Source organism: Vidua chalybeata, chromosome Z, assembly GCF_026979565.1.
Source record: "Vidua chalybeata isolate OUT-0048 chromosome Z, bVidCha1 merged haplotype, whole genome shotgun sequence".
NCBI lineage: Eukaryota > Metazoa > Chordata > Aves > Passeriformes > Viduidae > Vidua > Vidua chalybeata.
The window spans coordinates 72,039,437-72,058,942 of NC_071570.1; the positions used below are offsets into that span (position 1 = coordinate 72,039,437).

General features: G+C 38.7%; 1 protein-coding gene and 1 long non-coding RNA gene across 2 annotated transcripts in view; one reads left to right on the top strand and one right to left on the bottom strand.

Annotated features, from left to right (window-relative positions):
- Nucleotides 1-10,820, top strand: part of APC (APC regulator of WNT signaling pathway) — an 87,647-nt gene extending 76,827 nt beyond the window's left edge. Inside the window, exons 13-16 of the mRNA XM_053932918.1 lie at nucleotides 920-997; nucleotides 2,943-3,059; nucleotides 3,588-3,802; nucleotides 4,214-10,820. Coding sequence (XP_053788893.1) covers nucleotides 920-997; nucleotides 2,943-3,059; nucleotides 3,588-3,802; nucleotides 4,214-10,769 — 6,966 coding nt within the window. The 3' untranslated portion in view covers nucleotides 10,770-10,820. The remainder of the gene's footprint in view (nucleotides 1-919; nucleotides 998-2,942; nucleotides 3,060-3,587; nucleotides 3,803-4,213) is intronic.
- LOC128782524 (uncharacterized) lies at nucleotides 583-17,959 on the bottom strand. The gene is made up of 4 exons (XR_008428830.1): nucleotides 17,876-17,959; nucleotides 17,132-17,222; nucleotides 12,724-12,802; nucleotides 583-706 (listed from the first exon to the last, which is right to left on the bottom strand). It is a non-coding gene; the product is annotated as an uncharacterized LOC128782524 (long non-coding RNA).
- Nucleotides 17,960-19,506: the final 1,547 nt, after the last annotated feature.

The window sequence follows — 19,506 nt, forward strand, 5'->3', positions numbered from 1 at the left end:
ATTAAAATCTCCAGGATAGGATACTGAGTTTAAACTCAAAGCAGGAGTTCCAAATACCTCTCTCATTCCATCCTGTTGCTGACAGAGAGTACCACAAGCAGAATGTTGCATCATACAACTGTGGTATTGGCTCTCAAATCACTTTTGTCACTGAAAGCAAGGATTTTATCTATTGGCCTGCTGTTTTAATGAGAACTAGGTTAGTACAGCACACAGTGATTTTATCGTAACTGATTCTTTCTGAGAATGTTGAATTAAAATTTGTAATTTGGTCATTTTCTGAAGTTTTCAGTTATTTAACCATACTATTACTGTCTAATGAAATTTTTCCAACTTCTTCAGGCTAGAGCTTGCTTTTAAATATCTGGAGTATATCTGGCTCAAACTGGGCACTACTTCAATCATTATAAGGGAAAATTTGTTCTCCTAATTTCTGACAAGGACGTTTCTTTTAAACGCTAGAAATTTCCAATAGATTTGCCAGCCTGTGGATCTTAAAATAACTCAGTGCTGAAGACCTACCCTTCTGCTCTAGAGGGAAGACATTTCAGCAGTAAATGGAAATAACAGACTTACAAGAACTCGGGATTTGTTCTCTCACTAGGCAGTAGGTAACAACACATTGCTGGCTCACAGGGGTTTTTATCTCGTACAAAGGAAAGAAGGCTTCTAAGGGAGTAAAGGTCCAGATCATGTCCTAGAACTGCTGTAAAAAATACAAAATTTTAGCACAATTTGAACTCCTAGCTATGCTGACATTTTTAGTAGTTGTAAAGCAAATATTTATTGTTGACAACATATTTACTAAGTTTTTATTGAACTTAGATATGATTCACTTAAAATATCAAAACATTGTGCAGAAGCAGCCATCGAACCTGCTGTTTAATACTGCTTTCTTTTTTCTCCTGATTCTTAACAGGCCACATTATGTTCCATGAAGGGCTGCATGAGAGCTCTTGTAGCCCAGCTGAAATCTGAAAGTGAAGACTTACAGCAGGTAATGTTCTTTTGAGATAATATACTTGTTTTGTTGTCTTGTCTGCCTTAACTTTGATGCAAAATTTTTCTCATACTTACTAATTAGGAAGTACAATCTTCTTGTAAAACATTCTTATCTGTGGTATAATTTCTGGGATTTTTTTTGTGGTTTGTTTTTTTTTAAATCATAATGCATGGGCTGCAAATCTTATTTTATGACCCTGATCTGTTACAGTCTGTTCTAATGGGTCCTGCCATGTAAGGAAAACAGCCTGAAAATAAAGCCTTTAGGAAGTGCTTAGGGTAATCCTCAGAGCTGAGAGAGCAGAACTGTTGGAACTTGTGTAAAATTACTAAATATTAAATTATAATCAACTTTAATTATCAACTTTATGCCTATTGCATACAAAGTGGAACAGTTCTTTAAAAGAAAACCCCCATTTTCCTTGCAGTCTGAGTGAATCATCAGATAAAAGAGCATTTTTAAATAAAATTGACCTTATGTCTTAAAATGCTGTTAACAAAATATTCTTTCCTTAACAGGAGGAGCTCGCTAGTTACAACTGAGGAAAATGTTAGAATTACAAGAGAGATTATCGGATTAAACTCTGTGATATGGTATTAGGACATGTATTGAGTATTCTTGAAAAGAGAGTCAGCCCCATGGGCCCTCTGACCTCCAGGATGTCTCCAGCCACTGGCACCAAGACACCACACACACACACACAGAGCAGGAAGTCTTCCACTCAGGACAAGTTATAAATGGGATTTAGTAAGAATATGGGACTGAGTGTACTCAAAAGGCATGTCCACGCAACTATATCAGCCAGGCAGCTGTTCAGATGTCACTGTGCCTTTCTGTCCCCTGTGCCTTCCTGTGCTGGAATATCACCTGAATCAATCTGTTTTCCTGCATTTGAAACCTTTGGGTCCTGCCATCCCACAATAAGTGTTCTACAGTTCCAGAATGCTCTTCCCCTGGATCCCACAGTGTCCCACATCCGCAGTCCAAAATGGGCCGAGAGCTGCTCCCTTTGACTCCTCTTGAGTGTCACAGTTGGGCCATGGGGTGGTGGGTTCCCTGGGAGAGTTCTGGGAAAAGCTTGGACAGGGCACAGTTCCCACCTGGCTTTGGGCTCCTGTGTTGCTCTGGCTGTGTTGAGGTGGGCTCTGAGGAGCTGGTGGCTCCTTGGGAGCAGCCAGGATTGGGTGTTCCGGGGCCCTTCCGTGTGCCACTGGCTCCCTGTGCTCCACTGGGGGCGTGAGCAAGGGAGCATTCACCACGTAACCTGAGAAGTTTATGCACTTCTGTGACAATGAGAATACCCATAAGCAAAAGTTTTCTATCAAATTCATTTCATAAGGGATACACATGCTTACAGCTGCTCACGAATGGATGGAGTTTAATGTATAATGACTGCCCACTACAGTGACAACCTATCTCAGTCTAACTCCTGCCAAGTACAAAGACATCTTCTGCAGATAACTGTTCTGCTTGTAAAAGGCACAGTGTATTTTAAAAATACTTTAAAGAGCTTTATAAACATAAAAATAATCATACCGTCTGAGAGACAGGCAAGTGATATTGTTCTATTTTCTAAGTGGAAAAACTGAGAAAAATATAAATCTCTCCTGAGATGATATAACTCTAGAAAAGACATAAGAATAGAGAAGAAGATCTATCTACAAATGTTCTACTGGTGCGGGAAGCAGGGAACCTGATTTCAAATCTCTGTTTTAAGTACCCACACACAAAAGCCAGTACCTTTGATCAAACTTGATGCTGAAACGTTAGACCAGTCTAGCAGACAATACAACAAAAAACACATGTTAGCAAATTTTAGTTTGGTAACTGAACATGACCACTGTTAATTAACCATAGCAATTGATAATTCCAGGAGGAAAATCTGATAACCTGCTAAAAAAGTACCTATCTTGAAATATGTTACTTTCTCATTTTGCAGGTCATTGCAAGTGTGTTGAGGAACTTGTCCTGGCGAGCAGATGTAAACAGTAAAAAGACTCTAAGAGAAGTTGGAAGTGTGAAAGCATTGATGGAATGTGCTTTAGAAGTTAAGAAGGTATCTTCTATAAGTGATTAAATTGAATTTTTGAGAGATTGCATTTGTTTTACACAAAACACTAATATGACCATTGACCATTTTTGATAACAGCAGTTGCTGAAGCAGTTGATGTGGTTCAGGTAATTTTCCTGCTGTTACAATAGTCTTTTTTTATAACTTAGTCATTTAATAAAAGCTCTTTTCAGTTAGGTAGTAGGTATCTATGACTTCTTTGGAGTGTAGATGGGAGTATATTCCATCCCAGAGACTCCTGTCAAATGGTCTTCAAGCCCTTTCTATCATTGTGGCTGCAAACAAGTATTGGGGCACATATTTCTGATACCTCTGGGGCAGGCAGTACCAAATCCATGGCTGAAGGAAGGAGCAAAGTGAACAAAATACATGGGCACTGCTGCCTGCACCCACCTTATCACCCCAGAGAGCAGAATTGGAATGTACACAACTCCTTGAAGTTAACTTAATGTGTTTCTGAGAGCTTAAGGTCAATAGCTGAAAACTTCTCCTGTCATGTTGCTGTTTTCCTAGGAATCCACCCTAAAAAGCGTTCTGAGTGCCTTATGGAATTTGTCAGCACATTGCACTGGGAACAAAGCTGACATATGTGCTGTTGATGGTGCTCTTGCATTTCTGGTTGGCACACTGACATACCGGAGCCAAACAAACACTTTAGCCATCATAGAAAGTGGAGGAGGAATACTAAGAAATGTTTCTAGCCTAATTGCTACTAATGAGGACCATAGGTAGGTACTCTTCTAACAATTTTTACTGGTTCTACATGCATATTTAGTAGACAGTTTCTATGACCAAGCCTTAATATGGATGCATGTATTTAGTAATTAAAAACAGTTAATTTGTAGTACATTTGATCAAGTGTTATTTCACTTACGTAACAGGAATATGCAAACAGATTAAGAGCTACTGCTTGCTAATGATGATCTGTACTAAAAGCTATCTATTCATATTTGTAATAGGATTTGGTTAGCGTTCAGATAAAAGCTAGTGGAAATACAAGTTATTTGCAAAGGAGAATTCTTAATAGTCCTTTGTAAGGGCAAAACTCATTTCTAGAATAATAGGTTTATGTTTTGTTTTTTCTCTTATCCTTTTGAAATGCCACTTACAGATGTTTGTTTTCAATTACTCAACACCAGGCAAATCTTGCGGGAGAACAGCTGCTTACAAACCTTGTTACAACACTTGAAGTCACACAGTTTGACAATAGTTAGTAACGCATGTGGGACCCTGTGGAATCTCTCTGCTCGAAATGCAAAGGATCAGGAGGCACTGTGGGACATGGGAGCTGTGAGCATGCTGAAAAACCTGATTCACTCAAAACACAAAATGATAGCCATGGGTAGTGCCGCAGCTCTACGGAACCTCATGGCAAACAGGCCAGCAAAGTACAAAGATGCCAACATTATGTCTCCAGGATCAAGCCTCCCATCCCTCCATGTCAGAAAGCAAAAGGCACTGGAAGCAGAATTAGATGCTCAGCATTTATCAGAGACTTTTGACAACATTGATAACTTAAGTCCAAAAGCATCTCATCGCAATAAGCAGAGACATAAGCAAAATATATACAGTGAGTATGTCCTGGACGCCAGCCGCCACGACGATGGGGTGTGCAGGTCAGAGAGCTTTAATGCTGGCAATATGACTGTGCTCTCACCATACGTAAATACTACAGTATTGCCTGGCTCCTCCAATAGAGGAAACGCAGAAAATTCTCGATCTGAGAAAGACAGGAGTGTTGAAAGGGATCGAACAGTAGGTTTAAATACCTATCATCAAGCTGCAGAGAGTACTGGCAATTCCTCTAAGAGAATAGGAATGCAGATTTCTACTGCTGCAGCTCAGATTGCCAAAGTTATGGAAGAAGTGACAAGCATGCACATTCCACAGGAAGACAGAAGTTCTGGTTCCACTTCTGAAGTACACTGTTTGACAGAAGACAGAAATGGCCAGAGGAGGTCAGCCTCTGCCCATACTCACTCAAATACATACTTTCCAAAATCCGAGAACTCAAACAGGACATGTTCTGTGCCGTATACAAAAATGGAATACAAAAGAGCTTCAAATGATAGTTTAAATAGTGTCAGCAGTAGTGATGGCTATGGTAAAAGAGGCCAAATGAAACCTTCCATTGAGTCTTACTCCGAAGATGATGAAAGTAAATTCTGTAGTTATGGCCAATATCCAGCTGACTTGGCACACAAGATTCATAGTGCAAATCACATGGATGACAATGATGAAGAACTAGACACTCCTATTAATTATAGTCTTAAATACTCAGATGAGCAGTTAAATTCTGGAAGGCAAAGTCCATCCCAGAATGAAAGATGGGCAAGGCCTAAACATATAATAGATGATGAAATGAAACAAAATGAGCAAAGACAGTCAAGGAACCAAAACGCAGCCTACCCTGTGTATACTGAAAGTGGAGAGGATAAACACATTAAATATCAGACACCTTTCGGACAGCAGGAGTGTGTTTCTTCCTTTAGATCAAGAGGATCCAGTGGCTCAGATCAGAACAGAGTAGGCCCAACTCTTGGAATGAATCAGAAAGTAAACCAGTCCTTGTGCCAGGTTGATGATTATGATGATGATAAGCCAACCAACTATAGTGAACGTTATTCTGAGGAGGAACAACATGAAGAGGAAGACAGACCAACTAATTACAGCATAAAGTACAATGAAGAGGAACATCATGTTGATCAGCCTATTGATTATAGTTTAAAATATTCAACAGAGGTTCCAGCACCTTCTCAGAAGCCCTCTTTTACTTTTCCAAAGACTACTTCAGTGCAACTCAATAAAACTGACCATATTCCCCCAAGCAGTGGGAGCACATCAGCCCCATCAGCTGGTTCAAAGAGGCAGAACCAGCTTCACCCAAGCTCTGCACAGAGCAGAAGTGGTCATGCACAGAAGACCGCCTCCTGTAAGACTCCCTCTATTAATCAGGAAACTATACAAACTTACTGCGTGGAAGATACCCCAATATGTTTTTCAAGGTGTAGCTCTTTGTCATCCTTGTCATCAGCTGAAGATGAAATAGGACGTGATCAATCCACACGTGGCACTGATGCCAATAACACATTGCAGATTGCAGAACTGAAGGATAACAGTGGGGCTCTACCTACAGAATGTGCAGCAAGTGAAATTACATCAACAGCACAGCACATCAGAACAAAATCCACTAGACTTCAGACTTCTAGCTTGTCTCCTTCTGATTCCTCTAGACATAAAGCTGTTGAATTTTCTTCAGGTGCCAAATCTCCCTCAAAGAGTGGTGCCCAAACTCCTAAAAGCCCACCAGAACATTATGTACAGGAAACACCACTCATGTTCAGCAGATGTACTTCTGTAAGTTCCCTGGATAGTTTTGAAAGCCGTTCAATCGCTAGTTCAGTTCAAAGTGAGCCTTGCAGTGGAATAGTAAGTGGTATTATAAGTCCCAGTGACCTTCCAGACAGCCCTGGACAAACAATGCCTCCAAGCAGAAGTAAAACACCACCGCCTGCTCAAGGAGTTCAAGTAAAAAGAGAGGGACCTAAAGGAAAAGCAACCACTACAGAGAAGAGAGAGCCTGGTCCTAGACAGGCAGCTGTAAATGCAGCTGTTCAAAGAGTACAGGTACTGCCAGATGCTGATACACTATTACATTTTGCCACAGAAAGCACACCAGATGGGTTTTCTTGCTCTTCTAGCCTGAGCGCTCTGAGCCTTGACGAGCCATTTATACAGAAGGATGCAGAGTTAAGAATTATGCCTCCAGTTCATGAAAACGAGCATGGTAACGAAGCAGAACCTGAACAGCCAGAGGATACAAAGGATAACCAAGAGAAGAAACCAGAGAAGCCACCTGAAGCAGAAAAAGACATTCTGGATGATTCTGATGACGATATTGAAATACTGGAAGCGTGTATTATTTCTGCAATGCCAACGAAGTCTTCACGTAAAGCCAAAAAGCCTTCTCAAGCATCTGCTCCAAAAATACCTCCTCCTGTAGCCAGAAAGCCTAGCCAGTTGCCAGTTTACAAACTTTTGCCTTCACAAAGCAGATTGCAATCACAAAAGCACGTGACTTTTACACCAGGAGATGATATGCCACGGGTATATTGTGTTGAGGGTACACCAATAAATTTTTCAACAGCTACATCTCTGAGTGACCTGACAATAGAATCCCCCCCGAGTGAGCTGGCCAATGCAGACAATGTCGGTGTGGGAGCAGAGTCAGGGGAGTTTGAAAAGCGGGACACCATTCCTACAGAAGGCAGAAGTACTGATGATTCTCAGAGAGCAAAAAGCTCAGCTGTGACTCCCCTTGGCCTGGATGACGACAAAACAGAAGAGGGTGACATTTTGGCTGAGTGCATTAACTCAGCTATGCCAAAAGGAAAAAGTCACAAACCTTTCAGAGTGAAGAAGATAATGGATCAAATTCAACAAGCATCTTCATCTCCAAGTAATAAAAACCAACCAGAAGGTGAGAAAAAGAAGCCAACATCACCAGTAAAGCCTGTTTCCCAAAACAATGAATATAGAGCACGTGTGCGAAAAAGCATAGAACCCAAAAGCAATGCTAGTAATGAAAGAGGCTATCCAGAGAATAGAGATGCAAAGAAACAGAATCTTAAAAATAATTCAAGAGAGTTTCATGACAAATTGCCAAATAATGAAGAGCGTGTAAGAGGAAGCTTTGCATTTGATTCCCCTCATCATTATACACCTATTGAGGGAACTCCTTACTGTTTTTCACGGAATGATTCCCTGAGTTCTTTAGATTTTGATGATGATGATGTTGACCTTTCAAGGGAGAAGGCAGAATTAAGAAAAGGAAAAGAAGGAAGGGAAATTGAAAGTAAAGAGTGCTCTAATGCAGAGCAATCTTCAAATCAGCAACCAAGTAACAGGACACAAGTTTGTCAAAAACACCCAGTGGGCAGAAGCCAGACAAAAACTTTCTCTCAGCCAACTAAAGACATTCCAGACAGAGGAGCAGCTACAGATGAGAAAATGCAGAATTTTGCTATTGAAAACACACCTGTTTGTTTTTCTCGCAATTCATCTCTTAGCTCCCTCAGTGATATTGATCAAGAAAACAATAACAGCAAAGAAGGGGAACCTGCAAAATGTTCTGAGGCTCCCGAGCCACAGGTGGAATCCAACAGACCACAGACTTCTGGTTATGCACCTAAATCATTTCATGTTGAAGATACTCCTGTGTGCTTCTCTAGAAACAGCTCTCTGAGTTCTCTTAGCATTGACTCAGAAGATGATCTTCTGCAGGAATGCATTAGTTCTGCTATGCCTAAAAAGAAAAAGCCCTCAAGAATGAAGAGTGATGGTGAAAAAAATAATTCCAGAAACACAGGTGGTATACTAGCTGAAGATTTAACACTGGATTTAAGAGAGATACAAAGGCCAGATTCAGAACATGGTTTTTCACCCGATTCAGAAAACTTTGACTGGAAAGCTATACAAGAAGGTGCAAATTCTATAGTTAGTAGCTTGCATCAAGCTGCAGCTGCTGCATCACTGTCTAGACAAGCTTCATCAGACTCTGACTCTATCCTTTCACTAAAATCTGGTATTTCGCTAGGGTCACCATTTCATCTTACCCCAGACCAAGAAGAAAAACCTTTCACTAGTAATAAAGGTCCAAGAATTATTAAGCCAGGAGAGAAGAGTACACTGGAGTCTAAAAAAGTAGAATCAGAAAGTAGGGGAATCAAAGGAGGGAAGAAAGTGTATAAAAGTATGATCACAGGAAAAGCACGCTCTAATTCAGAAGTTTCAAGTTTGAAGCAACCACAACAGACAAGCGTGCCTTCAATTTCACGTGGTAGAACAATGATCCATATTCCAGGACTTCGAAATAGTTCTTCAAGTACTAGTCCTGTTTCCAAAAAAGGACCCCCACTCAAAAACATGAACTCCAAAAGTCCCAGTGAAGGCCAAAGTTTGACTAGTTCTCCAAGAGGAGCCAAATCATCAGTGAAACCTGAGCCAGCTCCTGTGACTAGGCAGCCATCAGGGTTGAACCAGAGTGGATCAAGTAAAGGACCTTCTAGATCAGGATCTAGAGACTCCACTCCTTCTAGACCTCAACAGCAGCCATTAAGTAGGCCTCTGCAATCTCCTGGACGAAATTCCATTTCCCCAGGAAGAAATGGTATCAGTCCTCCCAACAAACTGTCACAGTTGCCAAGAACATCATCTCCTAGCACAGCTTCAACTAAATCCTCAAGTTCAGGCAGAATGTCATACACACCACCAGGAAGGCAGATGAGCCAGCAAAACCTTACAAAGCAAACTGCCTTACCTAAGAGTACCAGTAGCATTCCACGAAGTGAGTCTGCTTCAAAGGGGTTAAACCAAACTCTCAACACCAGTGGATCAAACAAAAAGACTGACCTATCCAGAATGCCATCCACAAAGTCTAGTGGAAGTGAATCTGACAGATCTGAGAGACCTGTTCTCGTTCGTCAGTCAACTTTTATTAAAGAGGCTCCGAGCCCGACTCTGAGACGGAAATTAGAAGAGTCAGCTTCATTTGAATCTCTGTCACCTTCCAGGCCAGATTCTCCCACAAGGTCCCAACTGCAGACCCCAGTTTTAAGTCCTTCTCTTCCTGATATGTCTTTATCCACTCATTCACCTGCCCAGAGTAGTGGTTGGCGAAAATTAGCTCCTAATCAGAGCCCTACCATAGAATATGATGGGAGACCAGCAAAGCGTCATGACATAGCTCGTTCCCATTCTGAGAGTCCGTCTAGGCTGCTGATCAACCGATCAGGAACATGGAAGCGTGAGCACAGTAAGCATTCCTCATCACTTCCTCGTGTAAGCACTTGGCGAAGAACTGGAAGTTCCTCCTCAATCCTGTCAGCTTCTTCAGAATCCAGTGAAAAGGCAAAAAGTGAAGATGAAAAGCAGCATGGAGGTTCCCTCCCTGGACACAAGCAAAGTAAAGAAAGCCAAGCACCAGCAAAAGGTACTTGGAGAAAAATAAAAGAAAATGAAATTCCTCAGATAATGAATGATCCTCAGCATTCTTCTTCGGGTGCCACAAATGGCTCTGATTCCAAAACCCTCATCTATCAGATGGCTCCAGCTGTCTCTAAGACAGAGGATGTGTGGGTGAGGATAGAGGATTGCCCAATTAACAACCCTCGATCTGGAAGGTCCCCAACTGGAAATACTCCCCCTGTTATTGACAGTATTTCAGAGAAAGGGGGTGTGAATGGTAGAGATCCTAAAGAGATTCAAGAAAAGCAAACCCCAGGGAATGGAGGTGTTCCTGTTCGTACCGTTGGCTTAGAAAACCGTCTGAACTCTTTCTTTCAGATAGACAGTCCAGACAAGAAAGGCACTGAAACAAAGCCTCTGCAGAATAATGCCGTTCCTGCACCAGAAATTAACGAAAGTACTGTTAGTGAGCGTACTCCATTCAGTTCCAGTAGCTCAAGCAAGCACAGCTCCCCCATTGGTGCTGTGGCAGCAAGGGTGACTCCTTTCAACTACAACCCGAGCCGCAGGAAGAGCAGCGTGGACAATAGTTCTGCTCGGCCCTCACAGATACCAACCCCAGTGAATAACAGCACCAAGAAACGTGACACCAAGTCTGAAAACACTGACTCCAGTGGAACACAAAGCCCTAAACGTCACTCTGGCTCTTACCTGGTAACTTCTGTTTAAGTGCAACAAAAAAAAAAAAAAAAAAAAAAAAAAAAAAAAAAAAAAGTAAAACTGATGTATTATATACAGCAGCTACTTAGAAACTTTGTTTCAAATGAAACAAAAAAAATGGGGATTGATTTTTTGTTTGTTTGTTTGTTTTGGTTTTGTTTGTTGTAAATAGCTTTGATTCTTGTTAGATGGTCCTTGTTCTGGAAGCCATATTTGATAGTATCCTTTGTCTCCACTGGTGATATTTTGCAGGAATACCTGATTGACAGTTTGGAATAAAATTGCTAAAGCAAGTGTGTTTGTACAGTATGTTTAACATGTATTCCCATGTTTAACATGCATCTCATCCCCTTATCCTTTGAATATTGCTTGTAATTGAAATCATGGAATAGCACAATAGAAATGATGCAGTCATATTGCTTTATCAATAATTTCTAGAAGACAGACCAACTAAACTACATCAGGGAAGAATCGGTATTATTTATGCAAAAAAATATACTCATGTTTAGTATTTGTGAGTTCATCTAACACAATAATTAATCATGTGGCTGTGAAATTCACAGTAATATGGTTTCCGCTGAACAAGCTTTCCTAGCCTGCTTTTCTGCATGAATGGAACTGATGGTTCATTTTATGAAGTAATGATTAACATTTCTGTGGTCACATAATGTGCATAGATAGTTATGGTGTAACAATTTACACTTTGTGCTCTGAAAAAGAAAAAAAAACCAACAAAAAACAACTGTGTAACTGTAAAACCTTGAACAAAATTATTTTACCTGAATTAGATTTTATCTTAAAGTAGGTAGAATTTTTTTGCTATGCTGTAACTTGTTGTATATTCTGGTATTTGAGGTGAGATGGCTGCTCTTTTATTAATGAGACGTGGGTGATGTCTCAATAGAGACTAAAATGAACATTTCAGAATAAATTATTACTATATGTAAGTTGTGTGTGTTACTTCTGCATTACATAAAAATACAGGATTTTACTTTGAGATGTCACCATATAATGTGGTTGTATGCACTTAAGGCCTGACTTGGAATAATTCTGCACCTCCAGTATCTGTTCTTCCTTATCACTGGCAAATGGCTGTTGTAAGATACTTTTAACATTTGCAGGATCAGGCCCCAGGTCTTCTGTAATATATTTGTAATTGAAACAGTTTCACACATCTCAGGTGCATAACAAGGCTAAAGGCAGGGTATTTCCAGTAGCCACGCAGTATAATTGTTCTCATGACTGCAAGCGTGAAACAATATTGTATCTATACAAATAATACTTGTAAAACAAAACATTTTTTGATTGGGGATATAATGTAGAATGTGTAATAGTGACTATAAGATGAAATTTTGCTTCTATTTGCGCTCTGTGGGGTTTTTTTTGATTTATTTATTTTTTAAAAATTATGAAAGGAAAAATATCGCAAGAATCCCATGGCAGCAAGAAATTTGTTACCGTAGTAGAAAAAGAATTTTATGCAAAACATGACATTTGCTGCCTCGAGCCTTTTTAATGCAAATATAGATTGTACTAGAACAATGCTGAAAAAAAACCAGATTTGTGCTTTAAAAATATATAGTCTGAATTTAGATGAGGATTACTTCAAAGTAGTAACATGAGAGAACAAAACATTAACCATTCTGTGCATGTTTAAACAAACCATGAAATGAAATGGTATATCAGTTTTGCTGTATCTCGACTGGGTTGTTCTAAAGGTAGCTTTCTAAATAACTGATATGTCAGAATGCCCTGATTTCAGGAAGCCCTGAAATAGAGCAATTTACCTTTATGGTAGCTTTAACACAGTTGCAGAGTGTATCACTTTTGTGGCTTTTGTACTTCTGATACTGAAATGAATCAATTGAATTCATTATAAATCATGCACTGATTTAGGAACACAATCAAGGCACAACACAAGCAGACAGAAGTCAATTTATATAAAAGCCAGTACCAAAAATACCTGTTTGGCAGAGGTGATATCTTACTTGCTCTTTTGTTCTTTGCTTCCTGTCAGATTTTCTTAGAGACGTGCCATGTTCCTGTTAAGAAGCAGCACTCCTCGTGTTAGCATTTGTAATATTTTGCATACAGTATCTTCATTAACCTTCTAATATGAATGAATATTTAGTGTCCTTTTAAAGGTGAGATATAAACAGATTATGTCATCTGTTTAAAGTCAGGACTTCCTGCTGGTGTAGAATATGGAACTCCATCCTTGAGTTTTAAATGAAAGACCACTTTTGTTGTAAATGTGTTCATTTTTTTTTAAATCCTTATTTTGTGCCGGGCTTTTAACAACTAATACAAAAAATATATGACATAATCCAGAATAGTTGTTTAACACCGGCATTACATATTTGTCCTGTCAATTAAAGAATTAAAGGTAAACTCAGTCTCAGAAAATAAATCCTGGTTTCAGTTCTGTTACTGAAAAATGACTGAAATCAGTTTTTTCATCAGAAGATAACATGAAACTATAAGTAATTGTATGCGTATCAAACACCAGAATGTCTTTGAAAATTATAGCGGCTTCTTGATACAGACTTGGGGATACTTCATGATCATTATAATTGGAAAGTTTCTCTTAGTATCCACTGAAGTAAACTTATATTTGTAGCAAAGACAAGCTAGAGAAACTTTCCAACTATAAGGGTAGTGATACACTAAAATATACTTCCCATGGGAGTTGTTAAATTTCCATTATAGAAGTTTTAAGAAGAGGTTATGAAACATCTCATAGGGATGGACTGTAGTATATTTCATATTGCCTGTGTGCAGAGATGAGTGATCTTTTGAAATCTCTTCCAGATCTACATTTCTCTGATTCTTTATCTAAAAACTTAGTATCCACTAAGAGCCTTTCAGAATATTTAAAGACATCCATGATGTTTGATTTATGATGGGGATATAAAGTTATATTCTTTAAGCTTAACTAAAAAACAGATCCCAGAAATATAAAATCAAAGATACAAAAAATGGTTGCAATAAGTATATTTGGTCTTGGATTTTGTTAATGATGTCAGAGTCATGATAGTCAGATTTGATTTATGCTGCTAAAGATAACCTCTCGTTCCTTGGTTTTATTTGTATGAAGTTGCCACAGCAGGTAAGAGGACATTATTTATGTCAAGGCAAAACAAAGAATAGCAAGGAGCTAAGGAAACCAAGACTCAATTTACTGTTCTTCTGGGATGCACTGCCTTTCTTTCTACCAATTTTGGTAGAATTTTTTGTGACTTATGCTCAGACCTTTATTTGTCCTTGAATTAGCTTATCATATCTTGTGCATACCAAACTTATACTTAAAAATCAGTTTATACTGAAAGATAACTCATAAAGCTCATTTCAGACTATCTTCTAGCTTTGTCTTCTTGATGTGAAAAGCAGAGATCTGACCTTCCCACAATTTGTAGTTCACTTTTTAAAATGTGCTTCCATTTTAGTTTCTTGCAGTGTGCCACAGTTAAGGTTACTGCTCAATTTCTGTGTAAGCTCTTCTGACTAAATATTGCAGTCTTTAAAGGGGAATTAATCTATTTCTATTTTTCACGTGCAGTTCTCTATAGAGAGTATTTTCTCCTGAAAGATTAAAGATAATACTCACAGCTTTGTCAAATATGACAGCTTAAAAATTGGAAGCCTTGCCATAATTTCCTGATGAGACTGGAATATTGTTTCAAGTAGGATTTGGCTGCAGAATACAAGTATAGTTTCTGCTATAAATGTCAGTAAGCTGCAGTATTCTTCAACATAGACAAATACCTTTGATGGCTTTGGGAAGTTGGCTGCACTGTCTTTGGTAAAGGAGGAGGGAGATAAAAGGGACAGTTTCAGAGAGAGTCATGTTGTCCTAGGGATTTACTTTTTTCCTCAGTAAATTACATAAGCTGTACCAGAGAGAAAACAGCTTATGCAGAAATTCATGAGGCATTATTTTGAAGTATTCCAGTAGACCACAAAACTGCATAATCTTTGCCTGATAATCTGAAAACTGAATTATTTTATGTCTACTTTGGAGTACTTCATAGCTGTCCATCCCCTTGATCCCCTTAATAGAAGTTGATATTACCAAGAAAGATAACTGTGTTAGCTTCCTCTTTCTTCTTAAAGATAACGATCCATACTATTTCTAGAACTGAAAAAATGGCATGTGCTGTTCAAAGAAGTTTTCTTCTCCATTCCATGCTTCTGGCTATGAATCCTGGCTCTTACATGACCTTTCAGTGGACTTGCTCACCTCTTACCTGCTCCTCTGATGGGGTTAGTAGGATATGTGCTGCTTGGATATGCTGAATTTGGTCAGTGCACAGTTGGACAAGTGCCACTTGAGCCAGCAAAAAAGTAAATAAAACAGCTAGGGCTGGTTGAAAGAGGTTGGAATAGTTTACTTTATAGGAGGTCATTGGACTGAGCCATTACAGCCAATATTAAGCCTATGTGCCAAGTTTCAGACCTTCACCCATTTTAACACAGCAAAAGCAAATTGAAGTTGTTTTTTTTGTTTTGTTTTGTTTTTTGGTTTGGGGGGTTTTATTTTGGTTTTGTTTTTTTACTGCATTTTTGTCTAGTCGCTTCTAGTGCTTTGCATTTAAATACCTTATATTTGGGTACGTCCTTAATCCTGGTTATTCTGACAACTAACTTCAGAAGTATTACATCAGTATATGGATGTGGGAAAGATACATTTCTTCAAAAATACCCCCCCCCAGAAAAGTCTACCATATGTAAACTTCTGGGAGACAGTTTTTAGATTTACAATATTAAATTCAATGCAGTAAGTCCTTCCAGTGAAGAGATTTATTGCAACTATTGCTTTCCTAGAAGAGGCTTGAAGAGGGAGGTAATATCTCCCATTCTTAAAGAGGTCAGTATTGTAGGGATGATCTGGAAAATGTTTAGGTGGACTCTTTGTACAAAGAAGTTGTACAGTTGCTACAGTTACTAGATGCCTCCCAAATGTGTTTCCCATGTAGTTTTCATGAAATAGTACGAAAAGCCATAAGAGCATCACTAAAAATCATGTGTAGACTTCCACCTAAATATAACTTCCTACATCTACTGTAATGCCTTGCAAAGTTGGATCCACCTGTGCGACAGCTTTTTCTTGATAAGGTGTGTGATTTGGATGAAGCTGTGAATCAAAAGTGAAGTGTCAGTTAATGTAAAGCATGACTTTCTCCACATTTAAAACTGAGGACCTTCTGATACCAAATTACCCAAGTGTATTCACTCTCTGGTTCCACAGCCATCTCCTTTGCACTTTGACATTTAACCAGAAGAGATGCCTACTTTTAATTTCATTTCAGATCACATGTAGAAATAAGATTCCTGCATCATAGTTTCTTATATGCAGAATAACAGTTTGTATCTGTAAATGTGTTTATAGAGAATGTTACGTAGCTAAGGTTGAGTTTTTAGTCAGAATGGTAAGTTAACTGCTTATGTATTGTGTTTGGTTACATATTGGAAGTGCAAGGGAATTTGGTGTGGTGCTTTAAGAGTTCACAACATAATTAATGCAGGTGTCAATTAACTTGTGATGCCGAGATGAATTTTCTGCTGTGAAGTTTCAGTTTACCAGATGTGCTGTTTACTTACTCTAAGATTGGGGAATGCCTCCCTAGTAGTTTTGCAAATTAACTTTAGGAAATTTCCACACAGTTACAGGCTTATGTATTAGTGAATCTCTGCCACTTCAAGATTTAAAGAAATTATTCGAATTTTGCAGTTTGTGAAAACATCCTTTGCTTGAGTGGCTGTAGAATTGCAATTAGCGTATCAAGAAGATGTAGAGGGAGCTAGTTCACTCAGTAAAATGCACTTCTGTCTAGAGCTCAAGCCATACATACAAACAGTGTATCTAATGCCATCCTCTCTGGTGGGATCTAACATGAAAAAGCTTGTGCTGGTTCTCTGCAAGTAAACTGTCATCTTGTGAGATCAGATGAATTTGCCCACCTGTAAGTGTTGTTTCTCTTGAACAAACTCGGCCCACAATTATCTTTCCTTCAATTTTGTTGTTTGCTTCTGCCTGAGATGCATTACTGTTTATATCCTAACTCTGTAATTAATTCTTTCTTCAATTATGCTAATGTATTTTGTTTCACAGTATACTTATTCTGAATTTAGTCTTGCTATGCATAATTTATTTATTACTTGCAGTGTTACATAAAATTTCCTCCTGATTGCACCTTGTCAGAGTGGAATTGTTTTCTTGGCTATTACTGAAAGTTAGGTGTCTGTCTACTGTATTAGAAATACAATTTCATTTAAGAAGGAATTTGTTGTTAAGACACTTCAGTAATTCAGTATATCAGAACAAATGCTCAAAAAAAAACCCCATGCATTTTCATTTTAGTGATACTCACATTTCAGATAAGTAAGTGGAAAAAAGAAGCTCAAAAACCTGGTTCACCTGTAGAATTCTCTGTTCTCTTTCATGTTTCACCTTAGAAGGAGCTGCACAAAACAAAATCTAGTTCTGACACTATACAATTCCATAATCCCTCTATTACTTACAAAAGTTTCACAAGGCTTATTTCATTATTACTCATAAGCATAGCAGAGACTATTAATTACTAAAATCTTTCTTTCCTGTAATGAATGAATTCTTTAGTCCCTGATTAAACTGTTAAGGGACCCAAGTTGATTAATTCCCAACACACATACACACATATATATTTATATTTACATACATATTTTACACTCCCCTATTCACTTTAGACTTTGACAAAAGTATTTAAATTTTAAAAAGGGCATTGTTGCTGATTACTAAGATCCCTTGTTTTCTAATAGTTGTACCACTTTTTCATATTGAGTTCTAATTTTCAAGTTGTTCTAGAAAAAAATGCATTTAAGTCTTGGTTTATATGCAGAAAAGTAAATTGCCTTGCTAGAAATATAAATGGTTTATTAAAAATAATAATTTTTAAAGCATTATAATTATCACCTGCAATTCAAAATCAGAAGGGATCACAAAAACAAGGAGACTTTGAGTGATTATTATATTAAATATAAATGAAGGTAGGCTAAGTCTAATTCTGCCCTTTTTTCTCTAACAGTCCTCTGTACAAAAAGCACACTGGTAGCAAGGAAGGGCTTGTGCATCTTACCTGACTATTGTTAAGGTCTGAGGTGACATAATCCAAAAGACTTTTAGCTCTAAACACTGTACAAGTCAGGCTGGTTGTTTCAAGGCTCCTTGTCAGCAGCTTTTACACAGATTGAAATATTTAAGCCTCGAGTGGCTTTAGAACATCCCACACTCCTTAAATAAGCTATTGACATTTACAGTCCTCTGCCATTGAGATGAACGGAAGCGGTGCTTCTGCTGATTCATAAGGAATGCTGTGTTGGTGTTCTCTGTATGGGCATGAGATAGTGCTTCTTCTGATAACACTTATGTAGCAGACAGGATTCTTAATCGTTAAAACTGAAAGGTAGTCTATGGATTTAAAATCACAGAATCACAGAATGGCTTGAGTAGAGAGGGACCTTAGAAATCATCCAGTTCTGGGTGGAAACTGTGCCATGGGTAGGGACACCCCTTGCTTTGGGAAAATGGAGCATACAGTCTTGTAAAAGTGCAATTAGTGCTTAATTCTGCGTATTGAAGTCTCATGATAAGTAAATACCAGCAAAATGAAACTAAATGAAAGACAGCATCATTCTCTCTCTATGCTGTTGAAAACTCATTGTTGGACAGACCTGCCTGTTACTTCCAACTTGAGTCATAATTCATGAAGCATTTTTCACAATCAAAGTATTGTGTTTTTTTCCCAGCCCTTATAGTTCACTTTAAAATACCCTTCTGGAATTCTCAGTTCCAAAAACTGTGAAGCAAATCCTTCCCATGTTGCCCCCTTCCCTTCAGTGTCCATTGAACAAGATTTCCCTCTACATCCCTGTTCTGTTTCATCTGCAGTCCACTACAGAGCTGCTCCACCAATCCAGGTGAAAATCTGCCCTCTCCTGAATAACTTCACTGGTCCTATTATTATATAAGTATTTTTAGCATGTTTAAACTCTGGAGTGTAGCCTCAAGTAAGAAGAAACTGAAAGTGGATACCAGGTCTGAATAAGAAGGTGTATATGACACTTCCAGTAGAACCCTGTGTCACATACAAACTGTGTCACCTCAAATCATCTCCGTTTTCTTGGGCTCCCACTTCCAGTTAGGGCATTTGCATTTACCCCAGGTGAATTGCAACAATCTATCACAACCACTTTGAATTGCTATTTCATATTTGTAGAGGGCTCTTGTTGCTGGGTTGTTTTGTTTGGGAAGGGTTTTCTTTGAGGCTTAAGGGGTGGTTGTTGTGGGGTTTTTTTGTTGTTGTTGTTTGTTTGTTTTTGTTGGGGAGTTTGTTTGTTTGTTTGTTTTGTGGGGTTTTTTTTGGGGGGGGGGGGGGTGTTATTTTTATTCCCCAAACACCATTAATAGTAAAAATAGAGTCTCAGTCAGGACATCTGACTTGCTGGTTACATTGTATACAGAGACAGAATTCTCGGCTTTAGGGTTTTATAGTGTAATTTTCAGTCCCTGCCCCTTCCCTAGCACTCCAGTGGCCACAGACACAGGAATAACCTCAGCAAGTTCTACACAACTTTCCAAGACCAGTATCCCTGCTACTACTCTCCAAAGGCATTATCTGTGGTCTTGATGTTTTGCTGCAGATGTGTACAAGTCCTATCCTCACCAGCAATTGTACCTTCTTGTCATACTGCCTTAAATTGTTCAAAA